The sequence below is a fragment of the Lissotriton helveticus genome, chromosome 1_1 (assembly GCF_964261635.1).
Source record: "Lissotriton helveticus chromosome 1_1, aLisHel1.1, whole genome shotgun sequence".
NCBI classification, from domain to species: domain Eukaryota; kingdom Metazoa; phylum Chordata; class Amphibia; order Caudata; family Salamandridae; genus Lissotriton; species Lissotriton helveticus.
Window position 1 is genome coordinate 1,375,839,073 of NC_136057.1, and position 21,805 is coordinate 1,375,860,877.

General features: G+C 49.9%; 2 protein-coding genes across 2 annotated transcripts in view; one reads left to right on the forward strand and one right to left on the reverse strand.

The window, feature by feature from the left end:
* The window catches only part of CIMIP4 (ciliary microtubule inner protein 4), a 553,487-nt gene that overhangs the window by 142,811 nt on the left and 388,871 nt on the right, over positions 1-21,805 (reverse strand). The window lies entirely within an intron of this gene.
* The window catches only part of LOC144824893 (cytokine receptor common subunit beta-like), a 150,519-nt gene that overhangs the window by 93,995 nt on the left and 34,719 nt on the right, over positions 1-21,805 (forward strand). Inside the window, exons 7-9 of the mRNA XM_078683867.1 lie at positions 6,516-6,676; positions 8,993-9,156; positions 14,309-14,516. Coding sequence (XP_078539993.1) covers positions 6,516-6,676; positions 8,993-9,156; positions 14,309-14,516 — 533 coding nt within the window. The remainder of the gene's footprint in view (positions 1-6,515; positions 6,677-8,992; positions 9,157-14,308; positions 14,517-21,805) is intronic.

Here is a 21,805-nt window from a genome sequence, read left to right on the forward strand (position 1 = left end):
TATACAGGGCATACCTCACACCAAGAGTGTAAACTTGATGAACCCACAGGGACGAGCGGGCTGCCCCAGCTGTGGGGAAAATGATGCCGACTTCTTCCACATGGCATGGAGGTGCCCACGTCTCGCTACATACTGGCACACAGTACTGGAGGTGATACGGACAACAAATGAACACCCACTGCCATTTACACCGGAGATATGCTTAATGGGAAGTTCCCTGCCCCCCCCCCCCCAAAGCCGTGCTATCCCTTCCAGATTCATGGACTTAGGATTGATACTAGCTAAGCGGCAGCTAGCAATGGCCTGGAAGGTCCTGATGGGACCCAGACGTCAGGGCTGGTTGTCAGAGCTTTGCAAATGGGGGTGGGTAGTGAGGGACAAGTGTTATAGCAGGAAGCAGGCAGGGGCCTGTGCACTCATCCTGGAGGATCGGTCACTCTAGGGGAAGGAAGGGCAACTAGGAGTGGGAGAGGGGGTGGAGAACAAGCCACTGGTAAGCTCAGGGCCAGAAGACTACCTCCCCCAAGCGCAAGTCACCACCTAATCGAAGCACTAGGTGCCTAACCTGGAACAGTGTGGAACAACGTATCTCTCTGCCTCTAGACCACAACCCACACAATATATGAAACAAACATAATGCAACTCATCTCTCATCATCAGGGCTAGTTTGTTTTTAAGGTTTATGTTGGTGCCCCTTTTGCTCCCTCCTTTTGTCCTTTGCTCTTAACTTTGAATTTGGCTGCATTAACCTCCCGCCATAGGTCTCGCTATACGGCAGACCTGTGCATGGTGTAAATATTTCAGGACTTGATCGAGCCCGTGAACTCCTCTATTGCCGTGCTCCCGGCCGATGGGTAGGTGGAGGGAGAATACCTGCTGTAACTGATATACTTATGTTTTGTAAGCTCACTGTGATTATAAAAAAAAAAAGGATAACCAACCTTCCTAAAATGTTTATGGTCCATGGCGCCCAGTTCTGTGCCAGGTTATCAGGCTATTACAAATAACAAGGGAGGGAGGGAGAGGAGAAGTGGATCCTGTCTCTCCTAACGTTATGCATAAACAAAAGGGAATCCACAAAATGGGACAGGGTGGACCCTACAATGGAGGGGAGCACCCAGTGTGGTTTAAATACCCCTCACACACCAAAAGGCCCCTTGGTGTCATGCTTTATCATCGGGGTCTTCGCAAACCTCTACGGAATGCGGCGTGCTACGACTCACGGCTACGCAGGAGCACTTTAAGGTGAGCTATGTGTAAACGTGTGTGAGGGTAGGAAAATGTGAGTGAAGGTGAAGAGAAAGGTTTAAAAAATACCTGGCTCGTGGGCTAACACAAAAATATTTTATTTAAACCCCGGCTGGTATTGTTAAAAAGTGCAAGGGTGGCGGCCTTTACTAGTTAGGGTAAGGCAACCTCACAAGTGCGTCGTCAACATGTTTCGGAGTAAAGAACTCCTTCTTCAGGACAAGGATATGCACTAAGTATCCCCACCTTACTCACATGGATGTAGATTTAAAAGTGTGCTCTACAAAAATAAGTCTAGGTATAATGTACCTATCAAATTGATACAAGTTCGTTGCGCCCAATTGGCGAGAAATAGGAACCTGTGAAGGAACAAAAAGGCAGAATAAACCATATTGTCACAATGGGTGTGGAATCACACTACAGGGTAAAAAAGAACCCAGTGTCGGTCCAGGAACCCTAGAAAAAATGTAAAAGAACGTATAAAAAACACACAGACACACACATGGACAGGGACACACATTATTAGTCTCTGAAAAGACATCAGGTATCACACTATGGAATATAAGGCATGCTGTAAGTAAAAGTGTGGCTTACTTATGATCACAAGTTTAATAACCTCATGAGCCCGATGCGTGATATTGGGGGTCAGCTGTCCTGCCTACTGTGGCGACCTAGAGAATGTTTAAGCATTTAGGTAGTTAGATTTGCTGATCTTAGACCCAGATCTAGGTAGGAAGAGACACCCTGTATCAACATTTGAACTCACGGTTACAGCATAGCCTGCTCGACTTCCTCCCCTCAACGTGGCTCCGACGAAGTGTCGGTTCAATGGGAGGTTTAGCGTTTATATATTATCAAGGTAATTGAATAATTGCCCCAAAATTGAAAACGGGAGATGCCCAAACAAGGATATGTATCCATCGTTTTCCCGGTATTGCGCGAGAAAGCAGGGCGCGACCAGGATTGAACTGAGCCTGCGTGAAGACATGGACACTACCCGTCGGTACATGCATACGGCGGTAGTGTCTCAGGCAGGGCTCAGCAGTGCGAGGGCCATCCTCAAGCGCATGCGTACGGGATGGGAATTGCAAGAAGACACGCGCGTGCAATAGCAGTGTCTCTGACTGAAACCAGCCCGATTGTTTAGCGCATGCGCAAGTCGGGGTTATATTGTTGTTGCCACTTTGAATAAAAGATATCTCCGAACATCCTAGGCTCTTAGAGTTTGTTGTAAAGGCAGATAACCAACAGTATGAGGAATTAACGCGCCTTACTTCTATCATCCAGTGGGAGGGACATGAGATAGAAGTATAAAAATATTTCCATAAATTTACTTATAGAAATTATTATTGGTGGCGCTACCTAGATGGAATTAATATAAGAACTGTGTAGGTCATTAAGCCCATTCACTCATTCATTAAGCCCATTCACATCTGAGCCCAGACGTCTGGGCTCAGATGTGAATGGGCTTAATGACTCCATCCCATGGAGCCAATTACGTTGATGGAATGAAATCTATTGGTCTCTAGGACTCCAGCTAAATGTACCTTTACGTCCTATTACAATAGGCTTCAGCCCATTTAACTTTCATCTCATGGCCCCCCTTCCCACGCATATTCAACTATGTTGGGTAGAACTGAGGCGCATTAATCTGCTAAACCTCGGGTGTGTAACATTTACACCAGGCTAGAATGACCTACACAGTTCTTATATTAATTCGATCTAGGTAGCGCCACCAATAATAATTTCTATAAGTAAATTTATGGAAATATTTTTATACTTCTATCTCATGTCCCTCCCACTGGATGATAGAAGTAAGGCGTGTTAATTCCTCATACTGTTGGTTATCTTCCTTTACAACAAACTCTAAGAGCCTAGGATGTTCGGAGATATCTTTTATTCAAAGTGGCAACAACAATATAACCCCGACTTGCGCATGCGCTAAACAATCGGGCTGGTTTCAGTCAGAGACACTGTTATTGCACGCGCGTGTCTTCTTGCAATTCCCATCCCGTACGCATGCGCTTGAGGATGGCCCTCGCACTGCTGAGCCCTGCCTGAGACACTACCGCCGTATGCATGTACCGACGGGTAGTGTCCATGTCTTCACGCAGGCTCAGTTCAATCCTGGTCGCGCCCTGCTTTCTCGCGCAATACCGGGAAAACGATGGATACATATCCTTGTTTGGGCATCTCCCGTTTTCAATTTTGGGGCAATTATTCAATTACCTTGATAATATATAAACGCTAAACCTCCCATTGAACTGACACTTCGTCGGAGCCACGTTGAGGGGAGGAAGTCGAGCAGGCTATGCTGTAACCGTGAGTTCAAATGTTGATACAGGGTGTCTCTTCCTACCTAGACCTGGGTCTAAGATCAGCAAATCTAACTACCTAAATGCTTAAACATTCTCTAGGTCGCCACAGTAGGCAGGACAGCTGACCCCCAATATCACGCATCGGGCTCATGAGGTTATTAAACTTGTGATCATAAGTAAGCCACACTTTTACTTACAGCATGCCTTATATTCCATAGTGTGATACCTGATGTCTTTTCAGAGACTAATAATGTGTGTCCCTGTCCATGTGTGTGTCTGTGTGTTTTTTATACGTTCTTTTACATTTTTTCTAGGGTTCCTGGACCGACACTGGGTTCTTTTTTACCCTGTAGTGTGATTCCACACCCATTCAATCAATCAATCAATCAATCAGTGACACTTGTAGAGCGCGCTACATACCCGTAGGGTCTCAAGGCGCTGGGGGGGGGGGGGGGGCGCTACTGCTCGAACAGCCAGGTCTTCAGCTTCTTCCTGAAGGAGAGGTGGTCTTGGGTCAGGCGCAGGTCGGGAGGGAGGGAGTTCCAGGTCTTGGCGGCCAGGTAGGAGAAGGACCTTCCTCCTGTAGTCGCTCTTCGGATGCGGGGGACGGCGGCGAGGGCGTGGTTGGCTGATCGGAGGTGGCGTTTGGGAGCGTAGAAGTTGACTCGGCTGTTGAGGTAACTCGGGCCTCGGTCGTGTAGGGCTTTGTGTGCGTGGGTGAGGAGGCGGAAGGTGATTCTTTTGTTGACGGGGAGCCAGTGAAGGTCTCTCAGATGTCCGGAGATGTGGCTGGTTCGTGGGATGTCGAGGATGAGTCTGGCTGAGGCGTTCTGGATCCGCTGGAGTCTCTTCTGGAGCTTGGCGGTGGTACCGGCGTAGAGGGCGTTGCCGTAGTCCAGACGGCTGGTGACGAGGGCCTGGGTGACGGTCTTCCTGGTCTCGGTGGGGATCCACCAGAAGATCTTCCGTAGCATGCGTAGGATGTTGAAGCACGCCGAGGAGACGTTGTTAACTTGCCTGGTCATGGAGAGGGAGGAGTCCAGGATGAAGCCCAGGTTGCGTGCATGGTCTGTCGGTTTGGGTGCGGTGCCCAGGGCGGGAGGCCACCAGGAGTCGTCCCAGGCAGAGGGTGAGGAGCCCAGGATGAGGATCTCCGTCTTGTCCGAGTTCAGTTTCAGGCGGCTGATCGTCATCCACTCGGCTACCTCTTTCATCCCTTCGTGCAGGTTGGCTCTGGCGGCGGCGGGGTCGTTGGTCAGGGAGAGGATCAGCTGGGTGTCGTCGGCGTAGGAGATTATGCTGAGGTTGTGTTTGCGTACGATGGCCGCGAGGGGGCTCATGTAGACGTTGAAGAGGGTGGGGCTCAGAGATGATCCTTGGGGGACGCCGCAGATGACTTCGGAGGCCTCTGACTTGTACGGTGGTAGGCGGACTCTCTGTGTTCTTCCGTCGAGGAAGGAGATGATCCATTCCAGAGCCTTCTCCTGAATTCCGACGTTGCTGAGGCGCTGCACTAGGGTGCGGTGGCAGACAGTGTCGAATGCCGCGGAGAGGTCCAGGAGGATGAGGGCCGCTGTTTCTCCATTGTCCATCAGGGCTCGGATGTCATCGGTGGCGGCGATGAGGGCGGTCTCGGTGCTGTGGTTGGCTCGGAAGCCGGACTGTGAGGGGTCGAGGGATCCGTTCGTCTCGAGGAAGGCGGCCATCTGCTTGTTGACGGTCTTCTCGATGACTTTGGCTGGAAACGGGAGAAGCGAGATGGGGCGGTAATTCTTGAGGTCGGTGGGGTCTGCTGTTGGTTTCTTGAGTAGAGCGCTGAGTTCGGCGTGTTTCCAGCTCTCCGGGAAGATGGTGGTGTCGAAGGATGTGTTGATGATGTCTCGCAGGTGGGGTGCGATGACAGCGTCGGCCTTGTTGAAGACGTGGTGAGGGCAGGGGTCGGTCGGTGATCCGGAGTGGATGGAGTTCATTGTGCGGATGGTGTCTTCGGTGCTGATCGGGGTCCAGGCGTGGAGGATGGTGGTGGGGGGTGGTTGTTCGGTCATGGTGTGCGTTGGTTGGTTGTTGAAGCTGCTGTGTATGTCCGTGATCTTGTTGTGGAAGTATGAAGCGAGGGAGTTGCAGAGGTCTTGCGATGGGGTGACGTCGTTGTTTCCTGCGCTGACAATATGGTTTATTCTGCCTTTTTGTTCCTTCACAGGTTCCTATTTCTCGCCAATTGGGCGCAACGAACTTGTATCAATTTGATAGGTACATTACACCTAGACTTATTTTTGTAGAGCACACTTTTAAATCTACATCCATGTGAGTAAGGTGGGGATACTTAGTGCATATCCTTGTCCTGAAGAAGGAGTTCTTTACTCCGAAACATGTTGACGACGCACTTGTGAGGTTGCCTTACCCTAACTAGTAAAGGCCGCCACCCTTGCACTTTTTAACAATACCAGCCGGGGTTTAAATAAAATATTTTTGTGTTAGCCCACGAGCCAGGTATTTTTTAAACCTTTCTCTTCACCTTCACTCACATTTTCCTACCCTCACACACGTTTACACATAGCTCACCTTAAAGTGCTCCTGCGTAGCCGTGAGTCGTAGCACGCCGCATTCCGTAGAGGTTAGCGAAGACCCCGATGATGAAGCATGACACCAAGGGGCCTTTTGGTGTGTGAGGGGTATTTAAACCACACTGGGTGCTCCCCTCCATTGTAGGGTCCACCCTGTCCCATTTTGTGGATTCCCTTTTGTTCAGGTTATCAGGCTAGCCACAAAGGAATCATTTATTTACAGTGAATCAAAATAGAAGCAATTTACAGTCAGTCAGTTTCATGGTAATCTGTCATGGATCCCTCCGCCTCGAACCTAACACCCCTGAAGTAAACCCTATACTAAACTGAAACTTTTGAATGACTAAGCTTCTAATACAGCCATGCTTTCTTCTGCTTCCCCCAGTGAGACCCCATGCCACCCTGAAGAGCTGAAGCCAGACCCCCGCGGTGTCTTCCGGTTCTACAGCTGTGAGTTTCTCGTGTCCGACCCAGAAGAGCTTGGATTAGTCCAGATCTCCGTCAGACCGCAGACGAAGACAAAAAGCTTTCGACAGTGTCTGAACAGTGAGTCCAACAACATGGGTGCATCCGTACAAGTATGCAGGGAAAGCATAATGGTGGGAAATGAAGAGGGACAGGAAGAACTAAGTGGAGAGAACAGAAACAAAAAGAAGAGCTGGAGATTAGAGAGCGAAAATGGAGAAGCATCTAGAAACAGATGGAAGGAAGGCCACAATAGAGAAGAGGCAAGAAGGAGAGAAGAGGCAAGAAGGAAAGAGGAGACAGAAGTTGTATGGGTAGAGTGTGAGACATGGGGATCGTAGAGAAGGGGGACTGAGTGAGAGAGAGACTGATAAACAGAGATACATTTGGATTAGAATCAGGGAGGGAGTAAGTATAGTATGAGGTTTTATAGACCACTTTATTGGCCTTTTCAGATTAAGATAAAGTTGAGGCGTAACTCAGAACAAGGTCAATATGAAAAAGTCCCACATACATATAATTCTGAAAAAGTGCATCTCATTTACAGAGCAGGAAAGACTTTAGAACCCAATATTAATTAAAAAATACAAAGTACATCTCTATTACAACCCACAACTGGCCCGACACCTGGGTGTTTCCCAGGACTGGGAGCACCACTAAGTCGTTTTTTCTTTCTCTGCAATAAAACAAAGAATAATATATTTCAAGCACTCCATATAGTCCCCGAACCTCCCATGCTTTGCGAGGTTTCTGCAGGAATCCCATGGCCCAATATAACAGCGCCACGCAGTGATCTTGGCCCTGAGCCCCGCACCTCAGGTCAGGGCGCTCCGCAGTATGCATCTACGAGCCAGGTCCCTTTCAGCTACAATAGTGCCAATGTGGAAGAATGCTAGGATATACCTATTGGCGGCTAGGTCTATGAAAAAGTGGTCGAAGGTCATGCTGGGGTGTACATTTCACTGGCCATGCCACTACATCACACAGACGGCGGAACATTCCCTGCTAAATGGGTTGTATTTCATTGGGGTGCCAAATTCTATATATAAAGTCATTCTCTGGGGCCGACAAGGCATCCTGCCGTTCTTCATCTGTCAGGGCCCCCTGACAGATGAAGAACGGCAGGATGCCATGTCGGCCCCCTATGGAAAATGATAATTCATGTTTGTGGTGACTGAACTCCAACTAGTCTTTGCATGAACGGATAGAATTATGATTTAATGCATCCCCAGCCTGGAGATATCTATGGTGTCCCATCCCATGAAACTCGGAAAGAAGTGGACCTGTCAAGTGTTGCCCCCAGTCACAGTGGAGTCTCTGTGGGGGACTAGACCCGCCAGCGGATAATTTTCTGGGTTTCTCGCTGTAGCCAGCACAACGTAACAGTAGTGGGGTGGATTCTTGCATAGAGAACATGCAGTGGGTGAACATCCTCCATTTGCCACCACTACACTGAGCTTGAGCCGTATACATATATCCAATCGATGACAGCCACAAGCTGCAAGGCAGCTAGGATAGTGTCGGCCATTCGCATTCTCCATCAAATTGGGACTTGAAGCATTTATTCATTGCAAGTCTAAGGATATCCCCATTCCACATCAAGTTTCTGATCAAAGAGTTTATTTGAGTAAAGAAGTCCTGGATGATTTTGTGAGGATACATTGGAGCCCATGTAGGAGCTGGATGGAGACCAATTTAAAGATGCTGGCTCCTTGCAACAAAGGCAATAGACGGGTGGACACATATGTAAGGTCATTTTGCAGGTCGTTCAGTACAGGGGAAAGATTGTCCTGCCATTTTCATGACACATTTCCTGAAACATACATCCCCAAATGTGGCGCACCTTTGGTTTCGATCATCAGGTCTGAGACCCAAGCCACCACTGCATCTCCCCCTCCTATGGAATACTTCACAGATTTAGACCTGTTAACCTTTAGGCCAGAAATCTCAATATATATGTTTGCATTCGTAATGACAGAGTGCCTGTCCATCTGGGACTTTGGAGGTAGATGAGTAAATCATCCACGTAAAGCGACACTCTATCCTCCAGCCCACTCACCCGTATAAATTACTTACGCTGAGCATCTACTCAGAACACCTATTCCAAGGCTAATAATGTGTGAGTTGAGTAAAAAGGTAGTGTGGGGTACGGGTAAGGGAGCCAGTAGAGTGTAATTGGAACTGAGGGGAGGCGAGTGGTGGGCATAAGAAGGTAAATCGCTCGAGAGAGTTTCAAGGGGACTACGCCATGTGACTGCTTTCCCAAGTGGGCGACCTTCTGTCACATCTCTCGCCTCTTCCCATGTGACCTCTTGCCCTACTTCACCTCTAGTTTCATGTGAACACACTTCCATTTGACCTCTGCACGCTTTAACCTCTAATTAATGTGTATTTCAGTCCAGCCTTTCCACCCTACTGGCTTGAAAGCTGAACCTGAAGAAGACGGCCAAGTGTACCACCTTTCCTGGAACCCCCAGCCTTTGGGCTACAGCATCCAGCAGCATTATCAGCTCTGCTACCACAAGCAGGAGACGAATGAGAAGGCCGAATCTGCTGATCAGGTATGGAGGCCTTGATGGACTGTTCCCAAACTGGGCGTCATCACACATGGCTTCCAGTTGGAATTCAAGGCAAGCAGTGGGTGCTCGGTGGGTCGGGATCAATCCTGGATACCTTTCAAAAGGCGTACGTGGCTTTGAAGGAGCTAAGTGCTTTTCCTCCTTGAGAATTCGACTCATGAACTGGGCTTGTCATTCTGGAAGTGAGGGCATATCCTTACTGTCTGAAATAGCGAGGGGGTGGGGACAGAGTCAGTACCACTTTGGCTTCGGACAGGTCGATGCTTCTGGGCCTGTATTACATATAGGGTGCACTGGCCTTGTTTGTGCCACAGCACACTTTTAAGCAGGTGCACAAGGTGGTGCAAACAGGGACAGTGCACCCTATTACAATGAATGCACTGCCCCCAGTGTAGCGTGAATTCCCACTGCCATTGGGCTGTGCAGTTAGTGAATTATGGAGCAGCTGCTTCAAAGTTGCTCCGTGTCTCTCTTTGTAGGTGGGAAACCACCTTAAGTGGGGCAGCACATACGGAATTGATGAGGAACAATAGACTGCTCCAAGCACAGAATGTGGTTCCATAGTTACAAAAACTGATATTCCAAATATGATACCCAAAAATGAAGCTAAATCAGCGAAACCAGACCACAGACCGCTTGTTACCAAAGTTCATAGAAAATCAATCAATCAAATCATTTGTAAAGCGCACTACTTACCCGAGAGGGTTTCAAGGCGCTTAAGGGGGTAAGGGGGGGTGGGAGCAGCTGCTGCTGGTCGAAGAGCCAGGTCTTGAGTCGTCTTCTGAAGGTCAGCAGGTCTTTGGTTTGTCGTAGGTTGAGGGGGATGGTGTTCCAGGTCTTGGCGACGTGGTGGGAGAAGGACCTGCATCCGGATGTGGTTCTGCGGATGCGCGGAACCGTTGCCAGGGCGTGGTCAGCAGAGCGGAGTTTCCTGTTGGGTTGAGATAGGCTGGGCCGGTTTTGTGGAGTGGCTTGTGTGCGTGGACCAGGAGCTTGAAGGAGATTCTTCTGTCGACGGGGAGCCAGTGCAGGTTCCTCAGGTGGGGGGTGATGTGGTCGGGGTGCAGGATGTAGAGGATAAGGCGTGCAGATGCGTTCTGGATTCTTTGCAGTCTGTTGATGAGCTTGGACAAGGCTCCGGTGTAGAGGGCGTTTCCGTAGTCGAGTCTGCTACTGACTAGGGCCTAGGTGACTGTTTTCCTCCTGTTTGTCGGGATCCATCTGTAGATCTTGTGGAGCATGCGGAGGGTGTTGAAGCAGGTGGAGGAGACTGCATTGACTTGTTTGGTCATGGTGAGTTTTGAATCGAGGATGACTCCCAGGTTGCGTGCGTGGTTGGTAGGGGCCGGGGGTGTCCCCAGTGATGCGGGCCACCAGGAGTCGTCCCACGCTGAGAGGTTGGGCCCGAGGATGAGGATCTCCGTCTTGTCTGAGTTCAGCTTAAGACGGCTTTCCTTCATCCAGTCGGCGACGGCCTTCATTCCCTGGTGGAGGTTGGAGTTGGCGGTGAGAGGGTCCTTGGTGAGGGAGAGGATCAGCTGCGTGTCGTCGGCGTAGGAGATTATGTTGAGGTCTTGCTGTTGGACGATGCGTGCTAGTGGTGCCATGTAGACGTTAAACAGCGTCGGGCTGAGGGAGGATCTTTGTGGGACGCCGCAGATGATCTCGGAGACTTTGGATCGGAACCGGGGAGGTGGACTTTCTGAGGTCTGCCGGTGAGGAAGGAGGTGGTCCAGTCCAGGGCCTTGTCACGGATCCCTGCGTCGTGGAGGCGCGTGCGTAGTGTGCGGTGGCAGACGGTGTCAAAGGCGGCGGAGAGATCCAGGAGGATGAGGGCCGCCGTCTCGCCGCTGTCTAGTAGGATCCTGATGTCGTCTGTGGCGGCGATGAGGGCGTTCTCGGTGCTTTGGCTGGGGCGGAATCCTGATTGGGAGGGGTCCAGCATGCTGTTGTCTTCGAGGTGACGGGAGAGCTGGATGTTAACTATCTTCTCAATGACCTTTGCTGGAAACGGAAACAGGGAGATGGGCCGGAAGTTCTTGAGGTTGCTCGGATCCGCCTTCGGTTTCTTCAGTAGAGCGTTGATCTCTGCGTGCTTTCAGTTCTCAGGGAAGGTAGCGGTCTCGAAGGAGAGGTTGATGATGTTGCGCAGGACCTGCCGGCTTTGTTGAAGATGTGGTGTGGGAGAGGGTCGGACGGGGATCCGGAGTGGATTGTGCCCATGGTCTTGATTGTGTCCTCGATGCTCACGTTGGCCCAGGTTGTCAGGTAGTAGTGGTTGGTGGGGTGCGGTGGGTCCGGCGTGTCGAGGTCTGTAGGGGTTGTCTGGGGGTTGAAGCTCTCCTGGATGTCGGTGATCTTGCGGTGAAAGGTGGCGAGGGAGTCGCACAGGGCTTGCGATGGCGGGATGTCTTTGGCGCTGGGGTTGGAGAGTTTCTTCACGATGTTGAAGAGCTCCTTGCTGTTGTGTGCGTTGTTGTCAAGGCGGTCTGAGAAGGAGGTCCTTTTGGCATTCCTGATGAGGTGGTGGTGGTTGCGGATGGCGTCTTTGTGGGCAGTGCGGCGTCTTGTTGCTGTGCCATATGTTCTCCAATTTCCAGGAGGTGTGCTTTGAGGCGAGTAGTTCCGGGGTGAACCAGCTGGCTCTTTTGCTGGTGTCTCTGCTGGCGGGCATTTTCAGCAGGGCTAAGGTGTTGGCGCAGTCGTTCATCCAGCGTCCGAGGGTGAGTGCACCATCGTCGGGGTTGGTGGGGTTGGTCGGTGGGTTGAGTGCGAGGCTGGTCTGTAGTTGTTCTTCAATGACTTTGCCCCAGCAGCGGCGGGGGATCTGTAGGGTGAGGTGGTGTGTGAGGGGTTTTCGGAAGGAGAAGTGGATGCAGTGGTGGTCTGTTCAGGGGAGTTCAGAAGCGTGGCTGAAGGCGACGTGGGGGCTTGAGGAGAAGATGGCATCAAGCGAGTGACCGGCGATGTGGGTCGGTGTTGTGACGATCTGTTTTAGTCCGAGGTTGGCCAGGTTGTCGATAAGGGTGGATGAGTTGTTGTCGTTGTTGTTCTCCAGATGATAGTTCAGGTCTCTGAGGAGGATGTAGTCTGTGGAGGTCAGCGTGTGCGTGCTGATGAGGTCGATGATGGAGTCGCAGAATTGTGGCCGGGGTCCTGGCGGTCTGTAGACGAGGGTGCCTTTTAGGGTGGTCTTGGGGTGCATGTGTTCAGCGGTGCTGAGAGCGTCGTTGGTATTTGTTGAGACCCTGATGGTGTTTTTGTGGACGATGGCGATTCCTCCTCCGGCTCCGTTGGTGCGGTCTCTGCTGGTGATCTTGTACCCGTTGGGGATGGCTATGGCAATGTCCAGAGAGGAGACTTTGTTCATCCTGGTCTCGGTCAAGAAGGCAACGTCCGGGGATGCGGTGTGGAGTAGGTCCCAGAGCTCGACGGCGTGTTTGCGTGCGGAGCGGGTGTTGATCAGGATGCATCTGAGCTGGTTGAGATCCGTCGTAGTGGGTGTCTCGGAGCCTTCGAGGCAGGAGAAGCTGCAGTTCCGGCAGGCGAAGGGACCGTGGGTGCGCTTCAGGGCGGCCTTGCAGCAGGTGTGGGTTCTTCCTGGATTGAGAGCGACAAGGGTGTTGGCGTCGTAGCGGAGACGGTCTTCCTGGCTGGTGCGGGGGCAGGGGTTCTGGCGCTGGGCGCGGGCCAGGCTCGGACGGGCGCAGACGGGCTTGCCTTAGGCGTGCCTTCGGCGTGGCAGCGCCCGCCATGTATGGGGAGGAGGGGAGGGAGGAGCAGTTGGGAGGCGGGAGGCGTGTGTCGGGGGCAGCGAATGGGCACGGAGGGGGTGGGCCGCAGGGGAAGCAGCGGCGGGGACTCGGAAAGGAGACAGGCGAGGGGCACAGAAGTCAGCACAAGGGGCACAGAATAAAAGGGGGTACAGAAGTCAGCACAAGGGACACAGAAAAAAAGGGGGCACGGAAGTCAGCACAAGGGGCACAGAAAAAGGGGGCACAGAAGTCAGCACAAGGGGCACAGAATAAAAGGGTGAGCGGGGGACAGGGGGGCACAAAAGAGGAGCGGGCAGACAGAGTTAAAGGCACAGAGCGGATACAAACCTAAGGCCACCACTGGCCACCAGGGATGAGGCGCAGGTGGAAGCCTGCGGGTGGTGGAGGGCCTCGACTTCCATGGCGGCAGTAGTCAACAGCGGGGGTGCAGGTGGAGCTGCAGCAGGGGGGAACGACCTACCAAGGAAGGTCAAGGGTCGCTCTCCTCACCGCACAGCGGGCGCCATATATGGGGAGGAGGGGAGGGAGGAGCAGCTGAGAGGCAGGAGGCGTGTGTCGGGGGCAGCGAAAGGGCCGGGAGGGGGCGGGCCGCAGGGGAAGCAGCAGCGGGGAAGGAGACAGGCGAGGGGCACGGACTCAAAAAGGGGGCACAGAAGTCAGCACAAGGGGCACAGAATAAAAGGGGGCACAGAAGTCAGCACAAGGGGCACAGAAGGCACAGAAAAGAAGGGGGCACAGAAGTTAGCACAAGGGGCAAAGAAAAAGGGGGCACAGAAGTCAGCACAAGGGGCACAGAATAAAAGGGTGCCCCGAAGCAATGGTGAGCGGGGGACAGGGGGGCACAGAAGAGAAGCAGGCAGCCAGAGTTAAAGGCACAGCGCGGATACGAACCTAAGGCCACCACTGGCCACCAGGGATGAGGCGCAGGTCGAAGCCTGCGGGTGGTGGAGGGTCTCGACTTCAATGGCGTCAGTAGTCGACAGCGGGGGTGCAGATGGAGCTGCAGCGGGGGGGAGCGACCTACCAGGAAGGTCAAGGGTCGAAGCGAATCACAGTATTCAGTGGAAATGTGCTATTAAAATACAACATTGTCTGTGCATGTAACCTACACACAAATATGCCCCAAGGTCCAAGGAAATGGTCCAAGGAATGTAATATGAGGCAAAGAATTAAAAACTTTTAACAGTATGTGTAAAATGAGATACAGAAATCACTGGCTGTGTTGTGTGGATGTAATCCCCAAACTGTAATAAATCCAGTTCACTATCTCTTTTCTGTCCTTTTCGTCCCCTCTAAATCACTTGGAGTTGGCCATTCCCCCTCTGTACCTCTAACCTTTCTATCACCTCTCTCTGCAGTTCTCCTTGGACTGCCCTCCTCATTGGAAAGAAGTTAACATCACCAATGGACCCCCAACTCTTTCCTTCAATCTGAAGACTCAACTAGAGCCCCATAGTCGCTACACAGCAAAGGTGCGAGCCCATGTCATCTCAGACGATCCTACAGAGTGCTTTGCTGGACTGTGGAGTGAATGGAGCAAGGCTATCATATGGGAGACTGGTGCAGGTAAGATACACCTTCTCATAGGGAGAAACCCTAAACCCCTCACACAGAACTTAGGGCATCCATAAACTATTCCACGGTAAGTCAGATCTCAAATCCTTTATGAGTGACAAAGAGGAACCCTCAACTCTATTCAAACGTGGAAGAGAACTTTCACTAGTTTTCCATATTTCCTTTACCCCTGTTTTTCACAAAAACATGCTTTACAACTATATCCTTATGACGTTGCCTCTTCTCCCAAAACCACCGTTATAAAGGGCTGAAAATAAATGACGAGGTAACTTACCAGTAATTGCTTCCTACTCACAAACTTCATTACCTATCCAAGCATAAACACAAAAACTACAAATGCGACCTCATTCCTCTTCCTGTATTATACATAGGAGAGTCATAACTACACTTCTTGACTATGACAAACTAAAAATTAACTTACAACGCAAGTTGCTGGTTGTCTCACCTTCTCCTACAATCACCGGAATTATAGGCAAGGATGGGTGGGCAACCTTGAATTGGAAACGGGAAAGGCTGAAGTCAGAGTAATGACATTTATTGATAAGTAACTGGGCCATTACCTTCTTGTCCATCTTCCGCATCCCAATCCTTACTACAGGAGATCCTAACCAAGCAGTAATGGACAATCAGAAAATATAACAAGTCACACTAATTTATGGGAAAATCCTGGGATCCAATAACTATAACCATGATTTAACTGTTATTTAGAACTGAATGAGGAAATTGTTCTCTACACTTCACAGATGCAGCACCCCCTACCAGGATGTAATAATGAGTCACACATGTATGTGGGTTTACCCAGGTGGCAGCTAAACAAACAACTTTGATTGATGCTCCCTTTAGAACCACCCAGTAGATTTTCTTGAACTGCATCAGAAAGTTATTTGCTTTCCTCCCCGTAAGCCATCAAGATGGTCTGCTTAAGCCACCTACTCCAAGCTGATGTTAAATGGTGTAATCCTCAAGATGTAAACCGTAAGTCACAAATAGTAATTCCACCTTCCGGAAGGCGACAGTTCTGTCTAAGTAAATCATCATTGCCCAGCAATATCCAAGGTGTGCAGGGTCTCCTCTTCTGGAGACAAGGTGGATTGTTAATAAACAGGAAGAACTCTGCCCCCCTTTCGGGGTTCAGGGGATGGGACTCTATTGGTATCTCCACCCTGGGCGATGTCCTGAGGGATACAACACTTAAATCCTTTCAGGAACTCCAAGAGGAGTATCACATGCCCAGGACACAATTCTATCGATACTTACAGCTGCAGCACGCTTTATCCTCTAGCTTGCAGGGTCTGGAGTCCATTCCTGAGTTTGGGGCCGTTGAAGCTAACATGTTTATGGGGGGATCTACAAGACAAAAATATTTCGCGTATTTATCAGCCCCTGGTCAGACATTGCTCCCCTACACTTCAGAAACTCCGAGAGCATTGGGAGGCAGATGTAGGCAGACTGGAAGTGGAGGAATGGATGGAGGCCCGAGCAGCCCCGCGGGGGTTGGGGAGCTATAGCAATGCGGCTTCGCCTTGTCCAATTCAAATATCTCCACAGGGTCTACTTTACTAGGACGCGATTGTGGCGGGCATGGATGATTGCCTTCCCGGAATGCCTTCGCTGTGGCCGATAGGAGGGCACGTTTATCCACACAGTTTGGCTGTGCACGTCACTAGATCACTTCTGGAGGGGGTGTTTGCTTGCCTAACTGAAGTCTTGGGCTGGGAGCTTACCCGTACACCACAGCTGGCACTGCAGCATGTAATGGAGTGGGTGGGTGGCAACAATTATAAATGACACCTTCTGCTGCTCGGCCTTACTCTGGTGAAACAAGATATTGCCAAAGCTTGGAAGGAGACGAGGGCCCCCTCGGTGGCGGCTTGGAAAAATGTTCTGGACTTCTGCATGGGTCTGGAGCAACCCAGATTTGTGGCCAGGGGGTGTCCGCGTCTCTGACCGGAACCTCCGGCGATAGAGGAGTTTATGCAGCCGGTTTGAGCCGAGGTTTCTGTATGGGGGGAAGAGGGGGAAAGAGCAAGGGCAGCGGTGGGCCTGGTCTGGGACAAGCTGAACAATTTCCTTTTAATACTGTAGAAGTAGTAGTATGGATTTGTGCGAACTTTGGGGGGTGGGAGTGGGAGGGGGGAGTCGGGGATGGGGGTGTTTTCATTTACTGCCCCTATGTTTTATATTGTTGCTTATGGGGGGGGGTACATGAGGGGGAGGGGAGAAACTGCAGTCGGTTACTGTTACAAATGTATTGACATTACTTTGGCAGATGACTCTGGTGAGCAGAGCCCTGCACGATATATGTGAACCGACAAATAAAATGTGTTTTAAAAAAAAGATAAACAGGAAGAACCAAGTCCTGTCACACATGAAATGCAGATGGAACTTTAATCAGAGACCTGGGGCTCAGCCTTAGAATCACATTATCTAAAAGCAAGTGAAAAAAGGTTCAGTACGCAAAAGAAAACCCAGTTCCACAATCTTTTTGTCTGAGCAAATTGTGACTAAAAGGAGAACCTTGGAAGACAAGAATTTCAGGTCAGCAGAATCCAATGGTTCATAAGGCAGTGACTGTAAGGATCTAAGAACTAGGGTCAATCCCAAGAAAAGGCTGAAGAAGGGATAACCAGTGTCTTAAAAAACAAAAACCTTAATAATTTAAACACCAGATTAGCCACAGAATGAACTTCCGATCCCTTTAAAGTCTTGAGTTGTAGCCCACTAACTATGCTAGGTGGACATTAAAAGCCTTAGCAAAAACCTAACTCCTAAAAGAAAATCAAGGCTTTCCACTGGGTTATAAGACAAAGGCTGAAAAGACTTAGGAGGACACCAGTTGGTAAAGTAACACCAATGTATGTACTTACTGCCAGCTCTGAAGAACACCCTTGAGACTGCAAGGTCATCCTCTCAAGCTACAAACCCCTTAGTGGTGAAGAACCGAAGATGCTTGGTCAAGGAGTAAAGTTCTGAGAGATGGTTCCACTTATAATACCCAATGAGGAAACAAAGGGCACTGAGACCAGCAAGGCACAACCACCTACACCTCTGCTTGATTTTCTTGAATCTTCTGAAGTACACCCAGGGTTAAGGGAATTAATGGAAATGCAAATATCAGCGCTGCCCCTCACCACCACCATTGCCATGCTACTGATAATGTATCCCCTGGCCAAGTTTCCTGAAATGGGCAAAGCTGCAAAACACTAGGAGGAAGACATTGTTTCTGGTTACAAAGGTCGACCCAAGAGAAACTAAATCTCTGCATAACCCAGATGAAAAGTGATGTAATGGAGAGAAAAGGAGGGTAAATATGGGTAGGAACAGTTTAGCTGGTCTGATCATCCAGTCTTCCTCCCGAGAAGATATGCTTTAGTTCAGGAGATCGGCGTCTGCCCAAAGGCAAATCTGTGCCAATACTAAACTAAGGGACCCTGTTCCTTCTTCATGATTCAAGTATGCCCCCACCAAATCACCTACCTCGAAAGAGTTGGCTCTCTCCTTTTGCAAATGAAGTAGGTTCAAAAGTAAGCCCGGGCGGTGAACTCTGCATTCTCCGTGGAGTGCGGAAAACTCCACGAATGGAGCAGAGTTCTGAAAAACTCCACTCAGCTCCGTTGAGTTGAGTTTTTTTCTCGCTCACGCTCCCCAATGGCAAGTTGGCGAGTGCAAGCAGAGAAAATACGCCTCCCTATGAGATTTTTCCTTAGTTGTGCACCCCAACATCAAGTTGACAAGCGCGAGCAAGAAAAATCCACCTTCTGACGAGAATTCTCCACCCAGGCCGTCGCATTTTCCAATGTGGGCGTGGCGGGGGATCACGATTGCTGACGTTGAGAAACCTTCTGTTCGCATTGAGAAAGTTACAGTAGAGTCGAAAATCTACTCCAGCAGCAGATAAGAAGCCGCGCCCTCTTGCGCTGCTCATGATGTGGTTCACTTTGATCTTCCAGAGCAGGACAAACACCCGCTGAAAATCAATGCGAACAGGAGTGACCAAGCGCACTCCACCGCCTGCAGGGCTCCTCATTGTGCAGCAGTTTTTTGGTCATTTCCGCTAACCCCACCTAAGCTTTTCAATTTAAAAAGTATCCCTCTAAAGAACGTCCAGACAGGGGCTAGCAACTTTGTTTCCTTCACCGTTTTACCAATTCTTCCAACTATGCCCTAACAAATTAGAATCTGAAAAGGCAGATTCATCAACAAACGCTTTCATAAATGCCTTCTGAAGTCAATGCCTGCCCTTAAAGATGCTGTGGCTCCACCTAGAGAGTCGAATCATTTGTCTGATAAAAGTAGGACAAAGTCTCTCAGTAGCGATTGAATCATGTAGATAGAGCATACGTTTTGTATCCAATTGCAAAATGTGATGCAGCATACGCTCTTTTAACTGCAGACTCTTTGTTTTTGTCCACTGCATATTCAAAGTTGCTTCCTGTATGATGACCCATTGTGATAAGGCTTCCCATCGACAAATTCATATTAACTACTGTCTGGAACTCCTCAGCAAGCTTTTGCAACAGGTACCGTTTTGTCAAGAATCTTGGAAACAACTCCAAATTATGCTTTACTTCTTTTTAGGTCTCGTCTGACCCAGCGCATGCGCTGTTCTTGCGAGGCATTTAGTGAGGGCTCAAAAAATGCTACCATGGCCAGCCTAGAGCTACAGTGCATGTGCACGGGCGTGCGCTCAGGAGCCGAGGCGCCAAATGGCAAACCTCGTCATACTCATTTATCCACCGAGATCACTTTCGCCCGAGATCACTTTAGCAGCGCCCCTTTGATGTTCTAGTTCAAAGGACATCAAACATCAAAGAACATGTTGTATGTTAATGCTTTGCTGCACCCATTTGACTTACAATGTGCTTTGTCTTTTCACAAACTCGATGTTTGTGTTCTGTTATTTTGAGATGCTTTTAGTATTACTGTCACATGCACAACCACACACACAATCACAACCACACACACAACCACAGGCACAACCACACGCACAACCACACGCACAACCACACGCACAACCACACAGCCACACACAGCCACACACACACCATCACACATACAACCGAACACACACATGCACACAACCACACACAAACACACACAGCCGCACACACAAGATCCACCACACAACCACACACACAACTACACACAACCACACACACAACTACACGCACAACCACACGCACAACCACACACAGCCACACATACACACAACCGCACACACAACCACACACAACCACAACCACACACACAACCAGAACCACACACACAACCACACAAACGCACACAACCAAACACACACAACCACACACACACACAACCACACACACACAACCACACAACCACACACACAGCCACAACCAACCACACACAACACCACACACAACCACACACAAAAACAACCACAATCACACACACAACCACACACAAAACCACAACCACACGCACAACCACACACACAACCACACAAACACACACAACCAAACCCAACCACACACGCACACATACAACCACACACACGTTATTTTGAGATGCTTTCAGTATTACTGTCACACGCACAACCACACACACAACCACACAACCACACACAGCCGCACAAATAACCACACACACACACACAACCACAACCACAACCACACACACAACCACAACCACACAACCACACACACACAACTACACACACAACTGCACACACACACACACAACCACACACACAACCACACAACCACACACACACAGACACAGCCACACACAAACACAACAACAATCACACACAACCACACACAAAACCACAACCACACGCACAACTACACACACAACCACACACACACAACTACACAAACACACACAACCAAACCCAACCACACACGCACACATACAACCACACACACATACAACCACACACACACAACCACACACACACAACAAAACACACAATCACACACAAAACCACAACACACACATAACCACACACAACCAACCACACACACCACACATAACCACACACAAACACAACCACAATCACACACACAACCACACACAAAACCACAACCACACACACAACCAAACACACACAAAACCACACCACACACACAACCACTCCACACATACAACCACACACAAACACCCAGCCACACACACACACACAACCACACACACAACCAAACACAAACAACCACAAGCACACACACACACACAACCACCCACACTCACACAACCACACAAAACCACCACCACACACACAACCACACACACACAAAAGCACACCCAGCCACACACACACAACCACAAACACACACACCACACACACAACCACAGACACACAACCACAACCACACACACGACAACCACAAACACAACACACAAATCCACACACACAACTACACACACAACCACACACACACAACCACAACCACACTACACACACACCACACACGCAACCACACACAACCACAACCACACACACACAACCGCACACAACCACACACACACAAGCACAAACACACAACCACTTACACTCACACAACCACACACAGCCACACACACATAACCACAAACACACACACAACCACACATACAACCTCACCACACACACAACCACACACAACCACAACCACACACACACAACCACAACCCCACACAAACACACAACCTACATACACTCACAACCACACACACAAACACACACAAACAACCACAAGCACACACACACACAACCACACACATTCACACAACCACACAAAACCACCACCACACAGAGAACCACACACACAAAACCACACCCAGCCACACACACATATCCACAAACACACACACCACACACACAACCACACACACACAACCACAACCACACACACAACCACAAACACAATACAGAAATCCACACACACAACTACACACAACCACAACCACACACACACACACAACCACACACACACACACAACCACAACCACACACACACAACCACACACGCAACCACACACACAACCACAACCACACACAACCACAACCACACACACACAGCCACACACACACACAACCACAACCACACACACAACCACAACCACACACACAACCACACACACACAACCACACACGCAACCACAACCACACACAACCATACACACAACCACACACACACAACCACACACGCAACCACACACGCAACCACACACTAACACAACCACACAAAACCACACAAAACCACACACACACAACCACACACACAACCACACACATAACCACACACACACAACCACAACACACACAACCCCACCACACA